General features: G+C 40.5%; 1 protein-coding gene and 1 long non-coding RNA gene across 7 annotated transcripts in view; one reads left to right on the top strand and one right to left on the bottom strand.

The window, feature by feature from the left end:
- LOC309353385 overlaps nucleotides 1–25503 on the bottom strand; it is a 307936-nt gene that overhangs the window by 63181 nt on the left and 219252 nt on the right. The gene's annotated exons all lie outside the window — the stretch shown is intronic.
- CDK14 (cyclin dependent kinase 14) overlaps nucleotides 1–25503 on the top strand; it is a 232342-nt gene that overhangs the window by 178667 nt on the left and 28172 nt on the right. For all 6 annotated transcript variants that reach the window (XM_081882549.1, XM_081882552.1, XM_081882551.1 and 3 more), the window contains one exon: nucleotides 5581–5727. In XM_081882549.1, coding sequence (XP_081738675.1) covers nucleotides 5581–5696 — 116 coding nt within the window. In that variant the 3' untranslated portion in view covers nucleotides 5697–5727. The remainder of the gene's footprint in view (nucleotides 1–5580; nucleotides 5728–25503) is intronic.

Raw genomic sequence — 25503 nt, 5'->3', positions numbered from 1 at the left:
TTCTGATTTAAAAGAGAGGTAGAGCTGGGTATCATCTGCATACTGATGAACACTTCATATAGATATTAAAAAGCATGGCTCCCACAAGTGAGAGCCCAGGGGTCTGAACACTCATCCCCCAACACCACTTTCTGGACACAGCCCAGGAGAAAGGAGCGGAACCACCGTATAACAGTGCCCCCAGCTTACAGTTCAGCAGCTTCTAGCTCTATGTGTAACAACTTCTTTTTTAAAAAGTAAATTCAATTTGTAAATTAACAACTGAATAAATTTAGGAACATCTTATATTTCTAAAGCTACAAACTGACATTTGATCTGCTAAAAAAAAAAGAATTGCATATTTTGGGGTGGGGCTGGGGACAGGAAACAAAACAGGTTACCTCCACCATGACTTCAGTTTTTTCAGAAATTCTACATCTCTAGTTGCAAAGCTTTTTAGGCATTTACAGATCTAATGTGTGAGCTAAACAGTAAATATCTTGGTTTACAGGAGGCATGACAATTGCTGTGAAAAAACTAACTACCCAGTTCTACATTTGTATGCACAAGTGTGTACTTGAGAACATGATATGGGTATGAAATCAGCCCTTGGGCACTGTGGAATGTGGTGCTTATGGGACCCAGTTGCTCCAATAGGGAAGGGCCATGGCTTAGTGGTAGAGCATGTGCCTTACTTACAAATGTGGGAATGTTAAGGATAGTAGGAAAGGATATATTGAATAAGCATTATCCTTCCTTCACTCACACTAGTAAGTGATGTAGCAGAGCAAATTCCCCTCAATATAGCTGGAAGCTAGTTTGTAGATTCGTTTGAATCTCTTAGGTAAGTTTATTTCCTGGTGTCCCCTTTGATCCCTCTTAAAAAAATTAAGACACAAGTCTTTCTGATTAAAGTAACAAAAAGTTTACCCACATTTCAGTTCACAATTTTGATCCCGGAAAGGCAGACTTTACTTGGTAGTTACACAAAGAAACTGAGTTTATCTCATATGGAGATGGAACTCATGGGCTGCTGGCTAAGAGCCAGCAGACAGCAAAATTACATTAAGACCAAAAAAAAAATGGCTGCAGGAGAGCAGCATGGCAGCAAAAGAACAGCAAGACCAGGGGCGCCGACTTATAAAAAATATTGGGGGGGCCCATACCGACTTATAAAAAATATTGGGGGGGCCCAAGACCTCCAAACCGCTGCTGCTGGGGGAACGAAAGGGGCGAGCCCCGGGCTGCCCCGACCTTAAGTGAACCTGTGAGGTTGGCTGCCGCCGTGGGCGGTGAATATTAATGATGTATCATTTTTGTGCTTCATGCTGTGGCCACAGACATGTGATCTGATGGTGAATTTGGGGTGACCCAATGCAAAGATCCTGAGGATCCCTATGGATCCATGTTTTGTAACCACGTTTTTGCACCATTGCAGCCCCAGGCAACAGTGGGTGTGTGATTTTGGGGGGGCAGGCTGTAGCCATGGACATGCTATGTGATCTGATGGTGAATTTGGGGTGACCCAATGCAAAGATCCTGAGGATCCCTGTGGATCCATGTTTTGTAACCACGTTTTTGCACCATTGCAGCCCCAGGCAACAGTGGGTGTGTGATTTTTGGGGGGCAGGCTGTAGCCATGGACATGCTATGTGATCTGATGGTGAATTTGGGGTGACCCAATGCAAAGATCCTGAGGATCCATGTGGATCCATGCTTTTTAACCACATTTTTGCACCACTGCAGCCCCAGGCAACAGTGGGTGCGTGATTTTTGGGGGGCAGGCTGCAGCCATGGACATGCTATGTGATCTGTTGGTGAATTTGGGGTGACCCAATGCAAAGATCCTGAGGATCCATGTGGATCCATGCTTTTAAACCACATTTTAAGTGGGGAGGGAAGGAAAAACACAGAACGGACAGGGAGCACGAGAGGGGTGTGCAGAGAAGCAGCTGGCTAAGAATGCAGGGGAGGGGTATAACAGGAGGGAGGAAAGGAAGGCAAAAGTTTTCCCTCACCTACCCACCCAAGCCAGCCAGCTCGCACGTGCGCTCTCTCTCTCTCTCTCTCTCTCTCTCTCTCTCTCTCTCTCTCTCCCCCCCCCCCCTCCTGGAGCACAGAGACGACACTCTGCTTGCCTGGAGGGGAGGGGCTTTTCCCTGCTCTTTGTTCCGTTTGAGCAAACACAGCAAGGAAACAGAGGAGGGTGGGCAGTAAGACCCTGAAGCGGAAAGCAGCCGCTTCCTCTTTTTGAGGGAAAAATACGGTAATAATTTTGTTAAATTATTGGGGGGGCAGAGCCCCCCCAAACGAATTTTTGAGGGGGCTCGGGCCCCCTCAGGCCCCATGGAGTCGGCGCCTATGCAAGACGATAGAAAGACAAAACAGATGACCTGAGAAAATGGCTGCACGACTCGGTTCTTTTACAGAGTCAGCCAGAGGCATGCACATCTCCCAGGTCACATGCAGGGGGAGGAAGCTCCTGACCAGTGGAACAGGAAGTTACACTGACTGGATGTCCCCCTGCCTTATTTCCCACTCTAGGGCAATAAGGAATGTTGCATTTGACTGCACCGGTGGATTACATCCCACAACAAAAGCTCCCATGTTCAGTTCTGGCATTTGTAGGCGCGTCTAAGAATAACTCCTGTCTGAAAGCTCAGAGAGCCACTGCCAGTCAGTGAACTAGTTAAACCAGTACTCTTGACTCAGTAAGCACGACAGCTTCCTATGTTCCCCTAACCCTGCAGCTAATCATCTGTCATTTAATTACTTCAACACTGTCTTTAAACTGAGTGTTCCTATTCCTCAGCCTATCTCACAGGTTTTCTATGGTGGCAGTGATACACACACACACACACACACACACCATTTATGCTGCCCCTGGATACCCAAAGAGATTTTCTGGAAAATAAAGTCAGAGAAGGATCTCAGAAGTCGATGGGCTTTAGGTACTCTCAATCCCTGGCATCTCCAGGTAGGGATAGGCCTGTGTCTGAAATTCTGGAGATATGCTAGATGAACTAATAGTATGTATAAGGCAGCTTCCAATGTTCCTGTGTTCCCAAAGTGTCCTCTTAGAGATGCAGCTAAGAACTATAAAGGATCTCATTAAGATTTAGTTTTTCTAATTCACATAAACATACTATTCTTCCCCTCCCTCCTCCAAAAAACACGCACATCTACTCTAGTAAAAGCTCATATTTTCATGAACTGAAAAATTTTCATCCAGTAATTAGACACTGCATTTTGCCTTATTTCAGACAAATGCTACATTCTTCAACCCACCCCAGTTTGAGGGACTAAGTACACCCTCTTCTTGACTCATAGGGTCTTTTGCCTATTGCATGATTTAATCAGAATTTTCCAAAGTACCCAGGTGCAATTTAATGATGCTTGTTGAGAAGTCTGCTATCTTGTTGGAAGTCTAATATGAAGTGATTTGTTAGTTCATGAGTACTTAGACAACAAAAATACCAATGGTTTTTTTTATTAGTCCGTTTAAAAGACGATAACTTAATATCGCTCTACATTGGTGACATCTCAATCCTTTCTGACTGTACATTTTAGTCTAGCCAGGATTTTGATAGTCTATGAATTCTGAATTCTGTAGTAATACTTTTCAGTTAATATGGACTTATTACCCACTTGCCACTTAGTTTATCAGTTGGTGGTTAAATCCGGTTCTATCTGTGAAGTAAATGCCTACACATTATCACTGTGCAGCAGGCTGCCAACAGAGACAGTCTTGTCCTAGTCATTAACAAGCACAATGTATGCAGAACACCAGAGGGGAATTAAAACCACAAAAAATACCTCAGGGTGGTATTTTTAATATGAGAATTTAATTTGTAATTTCACAGATTAAGAATTTTGGCAGCATTAATCCTTTTATCAGCTCACAGCAGGTTATTTGCAGAAGCATAACCATAAGGCGATATTCATTGGCAGAAACACGTCTTTGCATAACGTTAAACATCAGGAGCAGTGAAACCTTTTGAAGGAGGAGAATAAAGATGAAAAATCATTATATTTTAAGGCAAGGTTTTGCTAAATGCCTCCAGTAAAATTTTTGAGTTACAGAAACACTATTTCTGTGTCTAGCAGATAATCATTATGGAGCATAAATAAAGATGCAAGAAGGGACAATCCCTGTATCAAATACTATAATTGTTTTCATTTGGAATGCATGGATAGAAATTGCAATCATATTTTTAAAAAACAATGAAGTATATTTTGGCAAAAAAAGGGTTACACTGTGAATTGATGGGATTTTGGTGGCTAGAACCTAGGTGATTTTGGTAACTAGTTGTGATGCTTTCTCTATGCACCTGAAAATATTTCCTACTTAAATGTTGCATTAATTTTAATTGTGGGTACAGTATATCCAGTATAATACTAGTAAGGAACCACACACATTTTTCAGTGTTAAAGGTAAAGATGATGACCTTTCATCGTGGAATTCATCTACACATACACTCAGTTCCTTCTAACCCAGAGACCTTGTGAAGAACTCTGCAAGTGGGCAATCCTTTTTTTATAGTTAGAGATATCCAATATGTAGATCTTGTAATGAATTTGCAAACACATTTTAGAACTGATTATTTAATCACTGGAGCCAGTGTAAATATTATGGCATTTACAACCACATTGCCAAAAAGAATCCCATCCTTGTGGTGACACTCCATAAATCAGCTGTAATGTTTGCTGTGGCTACTCTTATTACTTTAATCCATGGCCTGAGGGCTGGATTTTAATGTCCAAGTCCCATGTTCCAAAGGTGGAAGTGGGTGGGGCCAGAGACTGAAATGGGCAGAGCCAAAGAGAAAACCAAACCAAATAAATAAAACGGGTCAATGCAGGCCCATGCAAGCAGACAGAGAGCCCCACCCCAGTACTGAGTTGAGTGGAAATGCTGACTTTTGCTCCTAAGATCAGGCAGCATTTATCTTCTCTGCAATCTTAAGGCTGTGGCACCTCAGCACGAAGATTGTATATATTGCACCCCTGCCTGTTGCCTTTTGCTATCAAAGGTGGTTCTACCACCTTATTCAGAACCCTGCCATTTGGGGCTTAGTTTTTTATTTTTAGAAAGAGATTAAAAATGAAGAAACAAGTAACACGTCTAGGTCCTACTCCAAGAGAATCTAAGTCAGGCAAGCACTGTTAGTAGGTCCTGAATGGCAGCAGCCAATAAAACAGAAATAGTATATTCTCTCTTACTATTTGGCAGTGTAATCAGGAGCTGGTTGCATAATGTGTCCTGAATTCTCCTCTTCTGCCTTTTCCTTATGCCACACAGGTCTTTAAGTAGCTCCTGAAAAGCAGGGGGAGGGGCTGTCCCAACAGTTCTTTCAAGCCATTAGTAAGTGTCTTTAGGGGCTGATTGCAAGAACTCCCTGGCCTGGGATGAAAGAATAGCACGGGAACTTGTCTTATTTTCATAAGAATGTTGGATCACAATTTTCCATTAAAATACAACTTGCTGGCTTTTTCTTGCTTGCTTTTAAGTTTGTGGGGGGAGGGGAGTGAATATCTTAGTGCCTTGAAACTTTAGAAACTTTTAAAGTTAAATGCCTGAATTCTATCTTTTCCCTGCAGTGTCTTCTATTTTTTCCGTACCTAATGTAAGATTACAAGCAGAGGGTGGTGAAAGCATGAAAGTCTTTGGAAAAAACAATATTTATGGCAAAGGTCTATCAAACATGAAGCACTGAGGAACATGTTGATTTCCCACAAATAATTCAGGTAAGAGTGGCTTGTCAAAAAGTTTTTGTTTTTTTAAGTAAAGCTTTCTCTCCCCCCGCCCCCACTACCTTGTACAGTATGAAACCCCCTTTTTAAATGGAAGAATTTATTCATCTAACTGTGGATTTTGTTTGGCAGATCTGTTTCGTGGATAAAAATATGATACAACACCCTGTGGCATTTTGAGGTCCCACAGCTAGCTCTAAGCATGATTAGATTTATCCTCCCTCCCCATCCAAGTCAGTGCACCTCACACATGGGAAAAGAAAGTTCCATGTTTCCCATTACAGTGACCCTTATGTGCAGTGTTTTTACATAGTAACCCTAACCCTAACCCATAGGTTCTTATGATGGTAGGCTGCTGATAGCATACTGAGATATAATGTTGTGTGGGGAAAGGATATAAAGGCAATGTGAGGTTTATAGGAGCAGAGGACATAGTATGAAATGTTAAGGTTGGTTAAGGACTTGGTGTAACTGAATGGGCTAGGTCTCCAATAAAATTAGTTTGAGGGGTCCTGAAGTAGGCCCATAAGAAAACTTGCAAATAGGAAACTGTCTAGAGGCTTAATGAAAATATGATAATTAAATACAGAAATCTTTGCTTGTTGTGAGTTAAAATATGAGAGAGAGCACGTGGGTTTGTTTGGCAAGACTTGAGTGAGAAGTGTTGGGATAATTGCTTGCAATTGTGGAGACTGAACATTGCAATCTTTCACCTTGACAAAAGAAGTTGATGTTGGGACACCAGCTTGTTTTGGTTCTATTGCATTCTAGCAAAGGTAGTTGTTCCTCATTACATAGTATCTAAACATCTGCTGTCAGGATACGCTTCGATTTCAGGGATATTGCATCCAGTATGTATTCTCCAGCAAGCTGATCCATTGCAGTTTCAAAGTGCTATGTGGAATGTGTCTGAATGTCAATTATTGAAATAAGACGCCTGGAATAAGGATTTGGGGTACTCAGTTCTCAGATACTCATTTTCCATCTTCAGTTGTTGAAGAATAAGGATGCCCTAAAATGTACCAATGTTTCTCTAACCCAGTGTATCTAACAGCTCTTTAAACTCCTTGTGTTATGTGAATTCAATCCTTTTTTTGGTTGTTGTTAGATGAGTACTGTTGGTATTCCTTCTCAAAGGTACCCAAAGTTGTCATGTTGCCACTTCCTTTTGACAATTGTCATTGTTCATAAGGGGAACGAGTTGTTGGTTTGTTCTTGTTTTGTTGTGCATTTGGGTTTTCATTTTGTATGTAAGCCACACCCCTGTAGATCACCCTTGTGATCATAGGATAAGGGTGATATACAAATTTAATAATAATAATAATAATACCACCTCAACATTTTGGAACAAGCATTCCTGCTATCGTATCTTTTCTTACAAAAAAAGAGACTTTTGTAAACTGTTTCATACTGATAACATAGAATAACCTAGTTAAGTACATCTAATTGAAAGAGTACTTAATTCTGCTATACTCAGTTAAAAAGAAACAATTAATTACATCATAATTGCAACAATTTCTATTGGATATACTTATTTATGAAAGTATAAATAAATCTTGCCAGCTAGTTGCAGCTCCATGAACTGTATCTGAAACTGATACCAGCACTAGGTTGTTTTCAAAGTGGTGGTGATGTAAAAGCAGTCTACAAAATAATGACAATAGCTTTCTGGAGGAATATCAGCTAGTGTAAACTGCCCCAATTATGTCACATGTTTCTCTACAGCGAAAGGTTTATTTATGATTCTACAGTATCAGAAATCAGGCTGCCTGGCTTGTTTACAAGTTTGTTGCCTAGTTAATTTTTACTTTTCCTCCAAGTGGCATCCCTATAGGCATTTCTTCAACTTTACCTGTTCTAATATGAAACATCAACCCTTGCAAGCACATTTTAAATGTGGATGTTTGAAAGGTTTGGAAATACAACACAAAATGGTCAGAATGTATATAGGGTTTTGATGACCAAAACACCTATTTTTCTGTGATAAAGCACATTTGGAACCTGGTGTCACTAAATTACTTATATTTTCAAAATAAAAAATCCATACAGCAACTACTGCACCCAGATGGAATAAACTGCTGCTGATGGAGCTCCACACCTGAGTATGAAACCCAACAGATTTCCAAACATCAAGTCATGTTTTTTTTTAAAGTTGCCTAGTTTGAGGTGGAGGGAATTTGATCTTAGGAACAAAGGCAATGACAAAGAAAAACTGTTGCCAAATATATGTCTGTGATTTTTCATATATGACAGCATGCATGTTTTGTACCTGTTTTTCCTACATCCCATAGCGGGGTAGTGTTGTGTTTGAACAGGAAGCACCCCTAATTTCTACAGATGACAACATTATCTCCTGGTAGCAGCAGCATGAATCCCTAAATAACCTTTACTCTACTTTCTGGGTCATTAAAATGACATCCTCAATGAGTATACCTAATAAAGAACAGGTTAGTAACTATTGAAAGGAGCAACTGCATGCATCTTAAAAACAATGGATAAAGTAAACACAAAGGGAATCTTGTCACTATGTAGACTAATTGATTTATTGTGATATAAGCTTTTATGGATTAAGCCAAAAGCATGAAAGTTTATTTTTAGTTGGCAGATAAATATATATCCATAGACATAGAGAAAATAATAATAAAGAGTAGGACTAACAGAAAAGCAAGCGAACAAATAAAATAAAATAAAGAGTGGGACTAAAAGATAATCCTGCAGTCTTTGATCTCCTAGCTTCCATAGGTATGTTAGAAACCTAGGTGAAAACTGTCAGATACAAGCCAAAGATTGTACAGCACCCTTTATATGAAAACCCTATATAAAGTAGTGTTTAATTTGTAAATAGAGGTGAGGGGGCTTAAGCCCATTGGAAAGCTAGACTCCTGAACTTGAAATCGTAGATGTATATAGGCAGGCAGCAATTACTCAGATGTGAGAAAAAGTTACTCTTTGAAACATGTTCAGAGGGACTCTGTTCAGCCCAAGAGCTGGAGCTTTCTCCTAGCATAATTCCACTCAAGTGATGTACTGTTGCAGGCATATTTTTTGCCACTCCACACTTTTCCCCCTGCAACCCCCCAGAGGTCCATTTCCCACACAGTTCCAGAGGGTTGGTGGAGGTTGTACAGAGAGGGGAAATCAACAAAGTCACCTCACACAACAGTGGGAACCCTCCACCGAATCAAAAGTCTTTGACCCTGGATCCAACCCACTAATTATTAAGTCACAGATTCCACAATTTCTATTATTACTTCATGAATAATTATTTTTATATAGTATAGCCTTATTATGATCTCATTATAGAAACTGCATTTCTGAGCAAAGCTGTGTCTTTCAGCTTCACTGTGGAGCATAGCTGTCAGCTTACAGATTTGAAAAAAAGGGATCAGCAGCCTTGAAAATAAGGGACCAGCAGCCAAAATAAGGGACCTGCAGCCTCACCTGTTCCAGGCACTGCAGTCTTCCTGTCCTCCTGCAGTCTGGTCAAACTCATGCTGGTAGCTTCGAGAACACTGTCCCTGTCCTGGCTTTGCACTGCAAAGTTTGCAACAAAATGGCGTCCAGCATTCAAAAAACCCCTCAGCTTTCATTAACTAGCCACACGCAAGCTCCACCTCCCAGTCGTTCTTAGACTTCTTATTGGGTGATCAACACAGCCAAGCAACACAGTTGGAGCCTCCCTCCTCCCTGGCCGGCAGGGAGGGAGGGAGAGGAGCTGCTTCCTTTGAGATTTAAGGGACATCATTTAAGGGACATTTAAGGGACATCTATCAATAAGGGACAGCAGCGGGACATGGCGCTGGAATAAGGGGCTGTCCCTTCAAATAAGGGACACTTGACAGCTATGCTGTGGAGTTGTGTCTTTTACTTCTCCCACAGGCACTCAATGCAATTTAGAATGCAATTTCTAGATTGCATTCAAGCAATCTAGAAATTTACTTTCAGAATTCTGCCATTCTTCCTCACAAAGTGTGGGCAGAGAGATTTTGTGGTTCTGCAAATAAGCTCTGTTTTCTATTATTGCTTACATTTAGTGAGCCAGTATGATTATCACTATGATAGCAAAAGCACTAAAGAAGTAGCATGGTGATATCCAAACACTGGGAATGTCCTGTTAAAAGAAATTTCTTAACTGACCACTTTGCATATGTGATTAGTTGTGTTTTCACAAGCTGAATCCCCCCCCCCGCCCCCATTCCCTCAGTAGCATTTACCAGCATGCCTGTTCACCTCTGGCTTTTGCAAACTGTGTAAGGCACTCTACCCAGCAGTCTTGTGTAGCTACATTATTTTTGCAGGATTTCCTTTAGTCAAGCTGTGGGGGTGCCATAGTCCAGCAGTGTCTGTGTCAGAGAGTATTGAGAAGTCATTCTAATTCCTCACCTCCTTGTTTCTTTCTAACCTCTGTGCCTCATCACCGCTGAATCGCCAGGAACAGCTTAAACATTGTGTAATTTGTTCCCAATTTGACCAACACTGGGTCATAGCACTTCAATCATTATAGTGAAGTCAGCCTGCATGAACACGTTTTATTAGACTGACCCTTGGTACCAGTGACCTGCACTTCTATACTGTATTTTTAATATAATTAAACATTGTAGTCAGGCTATAGCATTTTCTCTTCTTCAGGTTCCCAAGGTTAGTGTAAAAGTAAGCATTTAGACATAGGGGGAAATAGCAATTATATACTGCAAAATGCAAAATTAGAGCGAGGCAAACACCACTGTATGTGTGTGCGTACACACACACACACACACTGTAATTAAGAAGATGGGGTGTCTTAGTATTGAACATGTATTGTACCAATCCTAATTTCTCATGCATCTTCTTTCCAAATAACGTCTACTCATGAATGTTTAATTATTTCACTAATACTGCATCTGCATTAATTGGAGCTAGTGAAAAGGCTTATGTGATATAGTTGTGGTGGGCAGCTGAAAGCAATCTGAGTCTTAGAATCCAATGACAGCAATGTTAAATGTAGCTGAAATTGTTGCATTCATTTTGTAAAATGTTAAATTAGAGAGGCGGACATAAAGCGGACTGTGAGATCCTAGATTATTTTGGCTGCTATTAGCATTTTTAGAGCCCTAATTTCAAACTGTCAGCAACATAATGCTTTCAGGGATGTTTTACTACTGTCTTTTTTGTTAGCATCAAAGGCATTAAATTGGTAGAAAATATCCTAATTACTATGCATATCAAATACAGCAATACCCTCATCTTGAATTGCAAGATTTATTTTAGTTGCTGTGGTTAAATGTAATGGAAGCAAGAGGTTTCACTTTGTGTCAACCCACACAGATGTGATACCATTATTGGGACCAATATCCTTATGTCACATGAAATTTATGCACAGTTTGCAGACCATTGCAAGGGTTTCTGCTGGCATAATCCTATGCCTTGGAATAAATTGGTGCAATTGATTGGGGAGTGCTTTTTTAACACCTTCACTCCCATAGCCCTTACCCACATGGTATTTTAGTCCCAAATGACTATTGCATATAGTTCAATGTTCAAGCATAGCCCCAGGTTCAACCTCTAGTATCATCAGTTATAGAATTGTTCTGGTACTGGAGTTAGCAAAATCTTCAGCCTGATACCTTAGAGAATTATTGTCAGAGAAAATAGAGTGTTTAAATACGGAATGCACGTGTTTGCACATGAGAAATTCATTCTCAAGCCTATATGCTATGAAGGTTAGTAAAAGGACCCCTGGATGATTAAGTCCCGTTAAAGGCGACTATGAGGTTGTGTCGCTCTTCTCGCTTCAGGCTGAGGGAACAGGCATTTGTCCGCAGACAGCTTTCTAGGTCATGTGGCCAGCATGACTAAACTGCTTCTGACACAACAGGACACCATGACGAGTGCTAGAGTGCACAGAAACGCTGTTTTACCTTCCCTCCTTGGCGGTACCAGTTTATCTACTTGTGCTGGTATGCTTTCAAACTGCTAGGTTGGCAGAAGCAGGGACAGAGCAATGCGAGTTCACCCTTTTGCAGGCATTCATACTGCCGACCTGATTGGCAAGCCCAAGAGGCTCAGTGGTTTTAGACCACAGTGCCACCCGCTTCCATGAAGGTTAGTGGGTGGCTTGGGCAAGTCACTCTCTGGTCCAAACTGCATATGACTTTAACTGTACTATTGCCCTTGAGTGGGAGGATTCTTTTCCACAGATTGGCAGCACAGAGATACAAATGCAGATCAGAATTCTAGCATGGGGGTTAAGGGGCTTTATCTCTTTGCCCTCCATTGTGGTTCTGATCCAGATGCATCTCCCGGCTCCTGCAATTTGCATTGGGGAAAAAGAGGTCACATTCATTTCTGTGGGAACATTTTTTCCAAAGCAACTTACAAGTATGGGCCCTCTGTCCAGGTCAGGAATGCAGTAGGGGGCAAAGTGTTAAAGTACCCCTGTTCCCAACACTGGGGACATCATCATCATCACCACCATCATTAGAATTTATATACCCAGAGGTCTTGGGGTTGTTCACAGAAGAAAATCACATTTTACAAGGGCATAGAATGTCAATCAAATCACCCAAAGGCAAGGTTATAAAGGAATGTTTTTGCCTGGCATCTAAAGGTGGATAATGAAGGCGCCATGCATACTTTGCTGGGGAGAGCATTCCACAGATGGGGAGACATTACAGGGAAGGCCCGTTCTCGTGTTTCCACCCTCTGGACCTCTTGAGGAGGAGGCACAGAAAGAAGGGCCTCAGAGGATGATCTCGGGGTCCAGGGAGGTTCACATGGAAAGAGGAGATCCCTGAGATGTTTAAGGCTTTATAGGTCAAAACCAGCACAACAGAACTGGAACTGGCTGAGGGTTGTTGCCCTCTGAACTCCCATTGAGGTATGGGCTACTGCTAAGAGAACAAAGTAATGAGGACGTCAGAAATTACCCAGCAGCCAGTCTTGCAAGGGCCTTTACGCCAAGTGCTTGAAAAGTAGGAACAAGTAAACAGTTCTTTTGCATGAGTCACAATCTTAAAGAAGATCCAAGAGAGCTGGGAGCAGGCCAAAAACATGTCTCTTGGTAGAGAAAAGCTAGATGTTAAAGAGGCTTTCCCTTCAAAAATTGACAAGCTTTTTGACATCCTCAATTGCAAGTGTATATTTTTTTCCTCTGCCCTGAATTTGGCTGGTTGCAAAAAGGAAGTTCACATTAACTGTACGTGCCCTAAGGAGATGAAGATCCCTATGAAGCAACTTGCTTTATTAAAGGACAGAGGAGAGAAGACTGGTTCTGTTGGACCACATCAGATTGGCTTGCTCAATCTGCCAGAGCATAACAGACAAGTCAAAAAGTGGAAGCGGCAAAAACACTAAAGAAGGCTTGCGGAATATAAGCAGGGAAGTAAGCAGGAGGCTTCAATACCATCAAATGAAATTATTTTCACTGCTGATGAAAATGAAGAACAAATAGCTAATGGCCTTGATGGAAATGATGAATTTACATTAGAAAAACCAAGCATGCATTCCACTTCCAATGAAAAGACAGAATACAACACATTAGAAATACATAATGTTGCTATGACGAGCATCAGATGTGGTGTTGATCTGTGTGCTGGCTTGATCACTGAAGAAGAGACTTGTAGTTGATCACAATGCTCTGAAGGCAGCCCTGTTCAGGGAAGTTTTTAATATTTAATGCTGTACTGTTTTTAACACTTGATTGGGAGCCGCCCAGAGTGGCTGGGGAAACTCAGCCAGATGGGCGGGATATAAATAAATTGTTGTTGTTGTTGTTGTTGTTGTTGTTGTTGTTGTTGTTGTTGTTGTTGTTTGTTATTAAAATCAAGAGGGCTCAAGAAAAAGTTATGAAATCCCTGGATTGGGTATTTGATTATCTTTGTCAGAAGAGTGAAATTGACTGCATCTTCTTTTACAGTTGCAAAGATATAACTAAAGTTATGCTGAAAGCAGACGATTCAGATCAGTAGATCCCCAGCATCATCACAGAACAGCATTTTGTGTGCAGTGAGCCAGGTAGAATAAATCTCTACCACTTCCATCTAGAGAGGCTCAAAGAGAGAAAAACTAGCTGAAGTTACTGCTAATAATCTTGTAGATTCCATAAAAAAGAAGGGCATTCATAAGAGACTGCAGGCCATTAGAGGTGATTCTACAAATGTTAACACTGGCTGGGAGGATAGTACCATGCATTGGGTAGAGGTCAAGCTTCATTATAAGCTGATCTTGTTAGTTGTGCCCTCCACACCAATGAGTTACCCCTGTAACACTTGATCACAGTACTCAGTAGGAGTGGACAGCAACTGGACAGGTAACATTGGCAAGATTCTAGACACTGCTACAGAACTTGACATTGATCCTTCATTCACCAAACACTCAGTTGGAGAACCTCTTACTCCACTGAGTGACAGTGTCATAAAGGATTTGCCTGCTGATCAGGCATACAGGTATCAAGTCACACAGGCCATAAGGACAAGAAAGCTTCTCATGGATCTGGCCTGTCTTGAAATTGGTCCCGTGAGCCATTCAAGGTGGGTAACAACTGTTTGTCACAGATGGGTTTCAAGACATGATGCTAAAGGCAAAACCCTCAACAGCTTAAGAACAATAGTGGAATACATCATTTGCGTGTACTGCTTGTTCAATATCAGAGTAAAGCATTTGGCCCATAGAACCTTTCAGCTGCCAAAGAAGGCTGTATGGGATGCTGTTTTGCCACCCAGCGCTCACCATGGTATGCATTTAGCAAAATGATAATCCAGACACTCATGTGCTCAGATGACAGTGAGGAGAGGAAAGCTGGTTCCAAAAGATTGTTGACTTGAAGAGCAGAGATGATGACACACTGGGAGACCTTTCTGTACATCCAAGGAAGACACCTTCTATCAACCTCAGTGCTTTGTCCCTGCTGGAGCTGATAGTCTGGTCTGATGGAGTATATGAACCTCCTTTGACATGTAAACTTATTACAGCAGAAGTAAAGAAGTTCATTGATGAGCTCATGCAAGTTCCACAGTGGCCCTGTAATTCTCATTCTATAGAGGTGTAGGTGAAACAAGTCACAAAGGCAGCAGGAAGGGTGCATACACGCAAAAAATGTGAGGGCTACATCAGAGGCCAAGAAGCAAGTAGGTGGCTGATGTCCGAGAATGAATAAAAGCAAGATTTGATTAAACTTGTTTAAATTTATTATTAGCTGATGTCATTACTTTCTGATGTTGTTTTATGATTACAAGGTAATGTTGTGACAAACTAAGATTAGTATAGCATTACCTGACATTTTCAGAAGGTGAAATAAAAACCAGAGAGCAGTTTATGTGCTTTTTAATCAAATGTCAATTTACGAAACTAAATGTTGTCCAAGCGCAAGACCCCTCATTGAAGAAATTTGCAAAAATTAAGTTTCACGCCCTAAAATGACACACCCTACTGCTCCAGGCAACAGGAGGTGAGGGGTCGTTGACAATAGAAGGGAAGGACTTTTGGTGACAGGAATTCAAATGAGATTTTCCTTATGTTTGCTTTAGGAGATATGCAGTTAAGGTTTGCTAATCTAACCATGTGGAGCTGACTAAAAGCAAAATATCCTCAATTTTGTGGATGATTGTTTTAACGGATAATACTTTGATTTAAATATATATCTTAATACAGGCTACTAGATTCTGATAGTGTTAAGATTCTTATCAGGCACAATTTGTGGAGATTTTTTTGTTTCATGTATGCTCCTGAATTTGTGTTGCAGAAGATAGAACTTTCCTTGCTCTGTGCTCACTGTATGATTAGGATAAGCAGCAGATTTCCACTGAACAATCATTTTGGTCTGCCAGTGGTCTGCCTGGACATAAAAGGCTGTTTGAGTTGAAGTGGGCTGATGGTTTGGAATGACATTTGAATACATGGAGGACAATGTCTTAATGACAATGACTAAAAGGAGAAGCAAAAGAAATTCTAAACCATCCCGTTTATCCCATAGACCGTTACCTCTTTTTTAGGATTATTGTGTCACGTGACCCATTGGCTAGGCTTTGTCTAGGGCAGGGGAAAGAGGTGGGACCACTGAAGGGGAGAAACTGAGGTTTCCAGACAAAGCTTTAGTTGTGACACATGGCCTGTAACCTACAGAGACAGCAAAACCAACGAAAGGCATTGTCTCGAAGGCATAATCTACAGCATTTGAAAATTCAGAAATCATTTTTACTTTTTGTGGAATTCTGAAATAAAATACATTGTTAATTATAAGTCCTCTAAAACTATATGCATGGATTGTTTCTATGAACAAGAGCTTCTAAAAGAATTACAGCTAAAATATTGATACTGAGTGTAAAGAGACTGAAGCAGTCCGCGAAACAAAGAAAGCTAAATACCCGAAAGACTGACTCAGTTCAGCTGTCCAGTACCAACACCCACTGAGGTTAATGGGGAATTAAACATTCCCAGTTTCAGAGGGGATCCTGCCTATTAGTGCAGAGATTTTTAAGCATGATTTTGATCAAATTGTATGACTTCGTTGTACCAGTCTATAATAGGCTCCTTCTATCTTCATATACAAATAGAATAGTGTTAATGGTCAAATGAAGGGTAGTAGAGAGGGAGAGATTTGAAATTCAGAATCATTAATTAAAACATATTTGCACAACAAAATGTGTTTATGCATTCTTCATCTTCAGTATCTAGTGATCCTGAAACAGGCATTTGCAAAGTTTGAACAAAATTTGAGATATGTACAGAGCTTTTAAATAAACACAGGCATATCACTGGATAACCATTGTTGTTAAAAAACAGCTTTCTAAACCAAAAATATGTAAGACACAATTAATGCACAAATTCTGTGCAAAAACATATTTCTGGTTGAATACAGTGTTACAGGGTAAAAATGATGTTCTTAGGATATACTTACAGCCCTACTGCCACCAAATCCACATAATCAATTTTAGCTGCAAACATTCATTTTAACAAGCTTATAGCTCTTAATTAATTTTGAAAGAATTCTATTTGATAAAGTAGCCTTGTGAGAATTACATATTGATGGTGGCAGAGGAAAGAAATTATTTTCATAGCTATATGGTGAAATTTACTCGTCTAGGTTTTAAAAAACAAAGCTCAGAGGTGCTGCTCTTGACATGATCTCAAGATGGAGAGAAATCAGTAATTACAGGGCCAGGCATTCAGTTCTATCCTAATTTTCCCACCAGTTTTTCAATGTTTCTGCTGCCTCTGAGACTTAAAATATTCTCATTAGGTAGCTGCAGAGGCAGCTTGCTTGCCTACTCCCTCATTCTCTCGCTGGCTTTTCCTTTCTTTCTGTTTCTTTATTTTTTTTCCTCCTGCCTTGGGAGTGACTGTGAAGATCATTTGCTGGAATGATTGGCAGGTTAGAGGATTCAATGAGATGAGTTCCTCTTAGCGCAGGTCAAAAAGGCTAGTTAGCAGGAGCTGCTGAAAAATGCCAGCAGCATTCGAAATGGGAAATGTCATGACTTCGAGGCAGGGGGTGCCACCTGGAACAGAGAGCCCCCAGCTCATTAGCAAGTTACAGGATGCACGCTTAACTGGAGGGAGCAGAGGAGGAAAGATAATGCCCAATAGGGAGAATTATTGTGAAGTGGAATTGATTTCATGTATAATTTGTTTATCACTAGAGGGGACAAATGCTGCCCATCTGACATGTGCGGAGGAGTGTGGACTGTGAATGAAGCAATTTAGCATAATCTCTAGGTTGAGCTCTGGATTTAAAGAATGCAAACTTCTTTCTTCCTAACTGTGCAAATGATCAGGTCATGTTGTATTAATTAAACCTGACATACTCTCAAATGGTTTATCTCTGCAATTGTAGCAATTCAGCAGAAGCTTGTATATATGAGTTGCATTCATTATAAAGCGGGGCGGGATTTCTGGATGTGATTTTCTCTCTACACACACCCCATTTAGCTTCTGCTGGAAGGCAAAAAAACCCGTCTCCAACACAGACTGAATTATAAAGCAGCTCATGTTTATTTTCAGTGGGTAGGCAGACTGCATGAGATCAGAACACCATTCCTAGTTTACAATGCAATGTTATTTGAATGACTTCAAACTACCATTCCCCCCCTAAATTTAGGGTTTGGAACAGACAATTCAATTTAACCTTCCCCCATCTTGTAATACAAGCAGCTCATAAGTTATTCTTACTCATGCACAAGCACAGTGGTCTCTAAGATTTTCTGAGAATATTTTATCTTGCAAAGAACCTTCTGGGGGCCACATAGCAATGTTGAACATGGCCATAGGCAGACCAATAGACGTGATTCTTACCATTGTACAGTAGACACCCTTCAACCATGCAAAATTATAGGTTTATACGGACACATCTCTCCATTCAGGCAAGCAAAAAATGACATCACACTTCAAGGACACATTCTAGTCAGGCAAAACACTCGAGGAGGGGATAGAGCAGGTCTGGGGAGGAGGTGGAGTGTGCCTCAGGTGTGTCCCTGGGGCCAAATAGAGAGCACTTGGACTAGACCTCAGGTTCCCTATTGAGTTAAGCCTACTTTAGTTGAATTCTAAAATAAATTCTACTTATTCCCTGATAGGTACAGAAGATAATTGGTGTGGAAAAATATATTTGTGCATAATATTGAATAGCAGGAATATAATATATAGTACATGCAATGTAGGTTTCAGGCCCTCTTATTCCAGACAACACAGTATTGTCACTGACTAAAATAGGATTAGGATTGGGTGAATTTTATAAACTATAACTGAAGTTTATATACAACATGGGAGACAAGCAAACTTGCAAGTTGGCTTATCACTTGAGCTGACTAAAAGTGAAGTATTCTGATGAATACTGCCACAGAGAAGGAGCCATGGTTTGGCCTCCATCCCTGGTCCCCCTTTCCTGCGCTCTGTTCCTCAACCCCAGCACAGTGAAAGAGCTGATAGAACAGATTGGAGTGGGGACTGATTCATGTAGTCTATCCCCTCAATTCTAACAAAACAGATGGTCTGTGAGAGATGAGTACTACCTCCATTTTAGGCACATATGAAGTTTATACGACTTAGATCAATACTTAGTCCAGTATTTCTACGCAGACTGGCAGCAGCTTTCTGGAGTCTGAGGGAGAGGAAAGTCTTTCTCAGCCTTGCTGTCCAAATTGCTTTTAACTGGAGGTTGAATTGGACCTGGGACTTCCTGCATGAAAACATATAGTGTACCAGTGAGCTGTATCACCTTGCAGAATTTCTGATCTAGAACTTTCTTAATAGCAACCTTGTACATATTAAGCGCAGTCCTGGATGCCATAGGTAGAAACAAATTGAACACAGACAAGTAGTTTCATTTGGGGAGCTGAATTGCAGAGGAGGATGAGAGTATTCCATGTCTACTCAGTAGCCGGCATAGAGAACAAGTGGCAGTCCCCAGCAGACTAGCAAAAAAATTTTAGGCTATTAACTTATGTGGACTTATTTACAAGACTGCTTTATAGGGCATTAACAACTGTGAGTGAGAACTTGGCAGCAAATTAATTTATGATGGTTCAGGACTTCATTAGTGTTTGGAGACACTGATCAATAGACACAGCTTTCTCTTGAGCATACTGTGGTGTTTGACAATAAGTGATGCGAAATGTAGGAAGATGCAAAAGAAAATGACACCACACACTACTGAGAACAGCAGAGTTCATTTTACCTCTTAAGGTAATTTGATTTCTACAGACATATTTCCCTTATGGTGCCACGCTGCTATAGTCAGCATGTAGCTGCAAGTAAAGATGACATGGTGTAGATATAATATGTTGCTGACATCCGTCTGCCTCGGGAAACAATGAAGGAGTGCGCCTTTGGGGGTGAAGTTAAACTGTCAGAAGGATGTAGCACCTGCTGTGGCTGTAGAGACCAATATGGGAGAGACGTGCTTTGTTGCAGCTGGGGCAGATGAAGGCATCCAGTTGTGCTGCTGCAGATGCACCTTGGTGTTTCTTCTCTCTGGATTTCTTCCACTGGTCATTCGTCAGCTGGTCACTGCTATGGATGCATGACCTGACTGTGTCTCCAGGTACTGCATTCGTCTGCAAAGTGTTCCCACATGGCAGGGTTGATTTTGCCAACCTTCATGTCACCTTTGCAGACACCTTTGTAATTCAGCGTCGGTCTGGCAATGGGCCTGGTGCTCCCCACGTCCTTGGGGATCCTGCCATCTTCCAGTCTGTGGACATGACCAAGCCAGCGTAGATGTTGCTGAGATAGGAGTTCAAACATGCTGGGAATGTGGGCGTGTCTTTGTTTGAGACTCTGTCCTCCCATGTGATACCCAAAATCTTCATGACACAGCACATGTGGAAGGCGTTGAGACGTGTTAGGGGAGGGGAACTATCTCTGGTGAGGGACACATATCCCTCTGTGTAGGATTTGGGCAAGACCCCACAGGCAACCTCTGCCAATCTTGGCAGTAACTTTCAAACTGAAACTTCTTTAGGACTTGGTGACTGATGCACTTTTCTCTGTACAATCACTGCCCTCAGGCTTGATTCCTCAAAGCTTGGTGGCCACACCTTCCTTTGTGAAAGCTGTACTTTTATTCTTCCTCAGTTTAGAAATAGATTAGTTTGCTATATAGGATTGGGGCATAATGTTTCTAATTTTTGTTCCAGGTCTTTGTCCAGCATCTTGTTGAGCTTTGTTATGTGATCCTGTACCCTCCTAAATAGCACATACACTGTATATAAAATTTCATTGTGAGTAGACATGGGTTTTGTTCCAGGATGTAAATTAGAACTGTGAGTTTTTAGCCTATGAATATATTTAATGATGGTTGAAAATTAAATTGTACAGTTAAAATATATCAAAGCAAAACATTCTAGCCAGTTAGAAATACCAAGGCTTAAGTGAGTGGATATAGAGTTTAGAGAACCATCAGACTACTTCAAAAGCTTACAAGGCAGGTAGAGACTAGTGCAACCCAAGGTGCCAAGGTGGCAGTGTAGGAAGTAATTACTTTATTTTATTAAAATGGTCTAGCCCCACCAAAAGTGCTTACCTTGACATCTTCAATTTTATCATTTTTAGGGTCGTCGTCCCCTTTTTTACTTCAGTATAGAATCTGTGATTCATCCTTCTGACCTTTAAGAAAGGGAAGGCGGGGAGGAAATCTAAACAGTGCTGATACTTACTGTTAATAATAAGCAACCTTGATTGTGTTGGGAAATGGCTTTAATTATTTCTAAGCCAATTTGCATTCAACCACTCCTGTGCAGTTTGTTTCTGTAGTTTACTGGTCTGCATCAGGAGAAGGAAAGAGGCTCGCCCTGAAGACTTATGGGCTGAGGGCAGCAAGCGGTAATCCAAAAACTCATAGGGAGGAACAAACAGCAACTCACTGCTGAAGACACTTTGAAAAAAGTACCATTGGTGATGGGTTGCTGTTTAGAATCAGGAGACATTTTCAGGGCTGCAGTATCATTCTGTCTACCAAGGAAATAAAATTGTTCTACTAGATTGCAGAAACAAGGTACACAGGAAAGTCAGGAAAGTACAACCTCATTCAGGGAAGGCTCTTGCCCACCTCCCAACATGAGAACCTGAGACACGTAACATCTCTGTCTTTTAAGGATTCATCTTCAGTTTATTGGCCCACATCCGTCCCATCACTGCCTCCAAGCACTGATCTCACACCTCAACTGTCTCTCCAGAGTCAGATGGAACAGAATGATAGAGGTGGATGTCATCTGCATATTGATGACATTTGACTCCAAATCTCCTGGTGACAGCTTCCAGAGACTTCATATGAATGTTAAATAGCATGGGTGACAAGATCATCCTGTGGGGATACCACAAGATAATTTCCATGGTGCTGAACACAAACCTCCCATGACTACTTTATGGAAGTGGTCCTGGAAGTATAGGAGCGGAACCACTGAACAGTGCTTGAAAAAAATATAAAATGCATTTTTCAAGCCTAAATGCTGTGGGAAGGTATTTGTCTCTGTATCTATATGGAGTGACCACACCCACTTTTGCCTTGGCCACACCCATCACTGGCATGTGGCGCCCAGAAGGTTGACACAGTTCAAGGCCAGAACAGTTCCCAACCCTTGGAAATATACACTTGCTTTTTCTGCCATGATTTTCAAACCTTTCCTTTTAGCATTGAAGGGGTCAATCAACAGCACACAAAGCTGTCATGTGAATGAGTGTTTCTTCTAATGATGATATTTCATTCAGCTTTGACTGTTACAAATGCTACACTCTTTTACCATCTATTTTTCTTCTTAATGGAATCTGGATGGTGAGCTTCTAATGCTGTGGTATGCCATTTACTGTTATATTGAAAATGCCTAGTGCATTTGGGAGGAAATGAAAATGTAGTAGCAGAATAGGTAGAGAGGAAGTTCCCTTTTTTTTTGGCAGATCCTAGACATCCAAGAATTGAATTTTATTTTTCAGGAGCAAATGCTTCTAACATTCTCCAATTTATACTCCAGCTTTAGAACCAATCTTTAATTATATGTTTGTGAGGATTAAAAATAAATAAATCTGAGGGGGTTTTTGTATCTGCACAATAAAAGAAAAATAAATAAACACCCCTGCGCTCTGTGGATATGTTGGTCTGTTCAAACACAAGTGTTTGAAATGGCCTGGCCTGAACTCATATAATTTCCAACTAATTTTGGATTTGGGCAGTAAGAGCAGATGGATAAGAACAAATGCATTTATCATATAAATATGTAGTAAGTTAGATACAACTTATTCCCCAACTATGCAGACAGGTTGGCTTGCCAATCCTTTGAATATTAATACCAGTTGTATCCTGTTCATATTCTCCACTCTGTGATACAAAACAATTATATAATGGGTAAAATTTGGCAATCTCTGCTTTTTTAAAAAGCAACCTTTCCCCCCTCCTCCCCGCTCCTCTACGTACCTCTTTCTGTCTAGTTTCTCTGAAGGTTACCAAGGAGGAGGCCAATAATAAGAAAAAAGGGGAAAGGAGCTTAAAAAAAATGCTGTGGAAAAGAAAATTAAAAGAAAACTGGAATGAATGCTTCACTTGTTGGCTATTACCACAATTACCATACCTTAGAAAATATGCAAGGAATAGTTAATTATGACTAAATGAGCTCTTTTTAAAGTCCATGGCAGGCCCCAGGATCCAACTGTCAGTACTGTGAAACATATTGAATTGGAAGGCTGGTCTCCCTGTCAGCCAGTAGGATGGTCTGCCTGAATAAAACAGACAGTGAAAAGATATCTGGTTTAGAGTAGCCTCAGACAAGGGAAACACGTACAGCATTTGCATACTTTTCCTGCAAAGGGGTTTAATCCTAAGAAAGAAGGAGATTTCTGTATTGTCAGCCAGGGCTTTGTTCGGAATGAAGAGTAGAAGGAAATCTGATGAAGGGGTCTTTCTGAAAGCTTTGCTCTCAGCCTTGAGGTTGTCCTAGCAAAGTTATATATTTGCAGATTGTTTACATACTATTGTCTGCTTTAAGGTCTCCTATATTCAAAAGGCTCAAAGTATTCCCTTCTGCTTGCACAAAAACAGGGGTTTTGTATGGTAAAAATGACTTGCACTCCAAAGCTGAAACAAGTTCTTTTTTACTATGTATGCAAAACACCCTCATTCTCATCAGTCAAACTCAAACAACCCAAAATATTTGAAAGACTGGAAAAAGAAAGCAGAAACCACATCCTGTATCATATATCTGCTATAGAAGTCTATACTTAATATGTTTTATAGTTTGTAGCTTTTGGCAAAAATCGGCAAACTAAAATTAATCTCTCTGTGTGAGAAATGCATGTGAGAAAAACATATTTTTTAAAGTTTAACTGCATTGCAACTAGAGTGCCTGGCTCCAAAATTTTAGCTGTGAAGACATTGTTCAGTTGCTTGCTGTGACTCCTAAATTAACGATACACTTTCAATATTTGGGATACCAGATTGGACAAATAACCCTTATTCTTCATATTATAATGAAATATAACTCAGATCTTTCCCCCACATGTACCACAAAAACTGCAAATAGTCTTAATGGTCTAAATTTTTATAGTCTGTGGCCCTCTCCATCAGATACTTTGTATTATCCTTGAATGAAGGCAATATTGCAAACAGTGAGACAAAAAAAAAGGCTTGAAATGCAAGAAGTGTATGTATGTGGAGATACCTGTAAGCAAAGACTGTACTTCTTGCATATCATAAAATCATAGAATTTTAGAGTTGGAAGGGACCCCAAAGTCCATCTAGTCCAACCCCCTGCAATGCTTGAATCTCAACTAAAGCATCCATTGTAAGTGACCATTCAATCTCTGCTTAAAAACCTCCAATAAAGGAAAGTCACCACCTTCCAAGGGAGGTCATTCCACAGTTCTTAGTGTCAGAAAATTATTCCTGATGCTTAGTCAGAATCTCCTTTCTTGAATCCATTGGGTTTGGATTCTACCCTCTGGAGCAGGAAAAAACAAGCTTGCTCTATCTTTCCCATGTGACAGCCATTTAGATATTTGAAGATTGCTATCATATGCTTGGTTTCCAGACCCTTTATCACCTTGGCCACCCTCTCTGCCTATGTTCCAGCTTGTTAATATCCTTCTTAAATTGAACTGGACACAGTACTCTAGTTGTGGTCTGACCAAGGCAGAATAGAGCAGGGCTATTACTTCCCTTCAACTGGACACAAAGCACTCCCTCTCTCCATAAACTATACTGTAACTAAGATTTTAAAACTTGTTTGTTTGGTACTAGCATTAAACACATTATTAAGCTGTTATCTAGTATTTATGTGGATTTATAATAAACATTTATATTTATGTAATAATGCTTAATACATAAGTCAGCGTAATAACAAATACAACATATATTTGGGGAGATGTTAAACATCTGTGTTTATTTCCAGCAGCTAGTAAGTACATTTAATGTAGATTAGTTTTTTTGCAGAGAGTAGTTAAAAAATCTGGCTACAAACTGGTTGCTCCATTACATGGATAAAATATATCGATTCAGTAGGGATCTTGTGTCAGGAAACTTCATAAATCTAATGAGAATGTCAATAAAAACCCAAATAATGTTTGATCTGTATTGCCTGAATTTTCAGAGGTGGTTCTACAAAATTGTTTTCTATATACCCCAGCAATAAAGAGAATGCCCTCTTGTAAATCAGCACATGCCCTTAAAGCTAGTATTCAGAAGACAGATACAAAATAGTTCTCAAGGGGGGTGGGATGGCATGCCAAAATGACCCAACTTGAAACATCTGTTTTAATGGTTTGGAGAAAGCTTGTGGATGAAGTTATATTAAATGTTTGAAAAAGTAGTTAGAGTCTAGCAGCTATGGTTTGAATAATCCTTAGAAACTGTTGAGGTTTTCTTCATTATTTTTTTGTGCAGGGCTAGAAACCTAGACATATTTACCTGGAATAAGTTCCATAGAATTCAGTGGGACTACCTTCTGAGTAGGCATGTATTGGATGGTGGTGTTAATCACTGTTTAGAAATTATCCCTTGCTAGATGAGATGAACTTTCCCCTCATCCCTAAGCACATTTTTACTGTGAGAAGCATGTCAGAATATGGGGGGACTAAATATACTTCTTTTGTTGCTGAGCTTGTCAAGCACACCACTGTGTTCTCTTTCCCACCAGGAAGGTCAAACCGCTGGGGGCCATTCTATTTTCTGACATGATCCCTACTGTCTGTCCATGCTGTCTGACAGATTGAAACAGTTGTCTGTGTCACTGTGCTTTCAATGCTTTCTAAATGCTTCATTTTCTATGAAAGAAGTAAAATATGTAAGCGACAAGAGGAGAAAATGGCAGAGGA

Source organism: Podarcis melisellensis (genome assembly GCF_964234715.1).
Source record: "Podarcis melisellensis genome assembly, chromosome: 12".
NCBI lineage: Eukaryota > Metazoa > Chordata > Lepidosauria > Squamata > Lacertidae > Podarcis > Podarcis melisellensis.
Note: the sequence above shows the minus strand (reverse complement) of the source record. Positions and strands in the feature narration are given on the sequence as shown.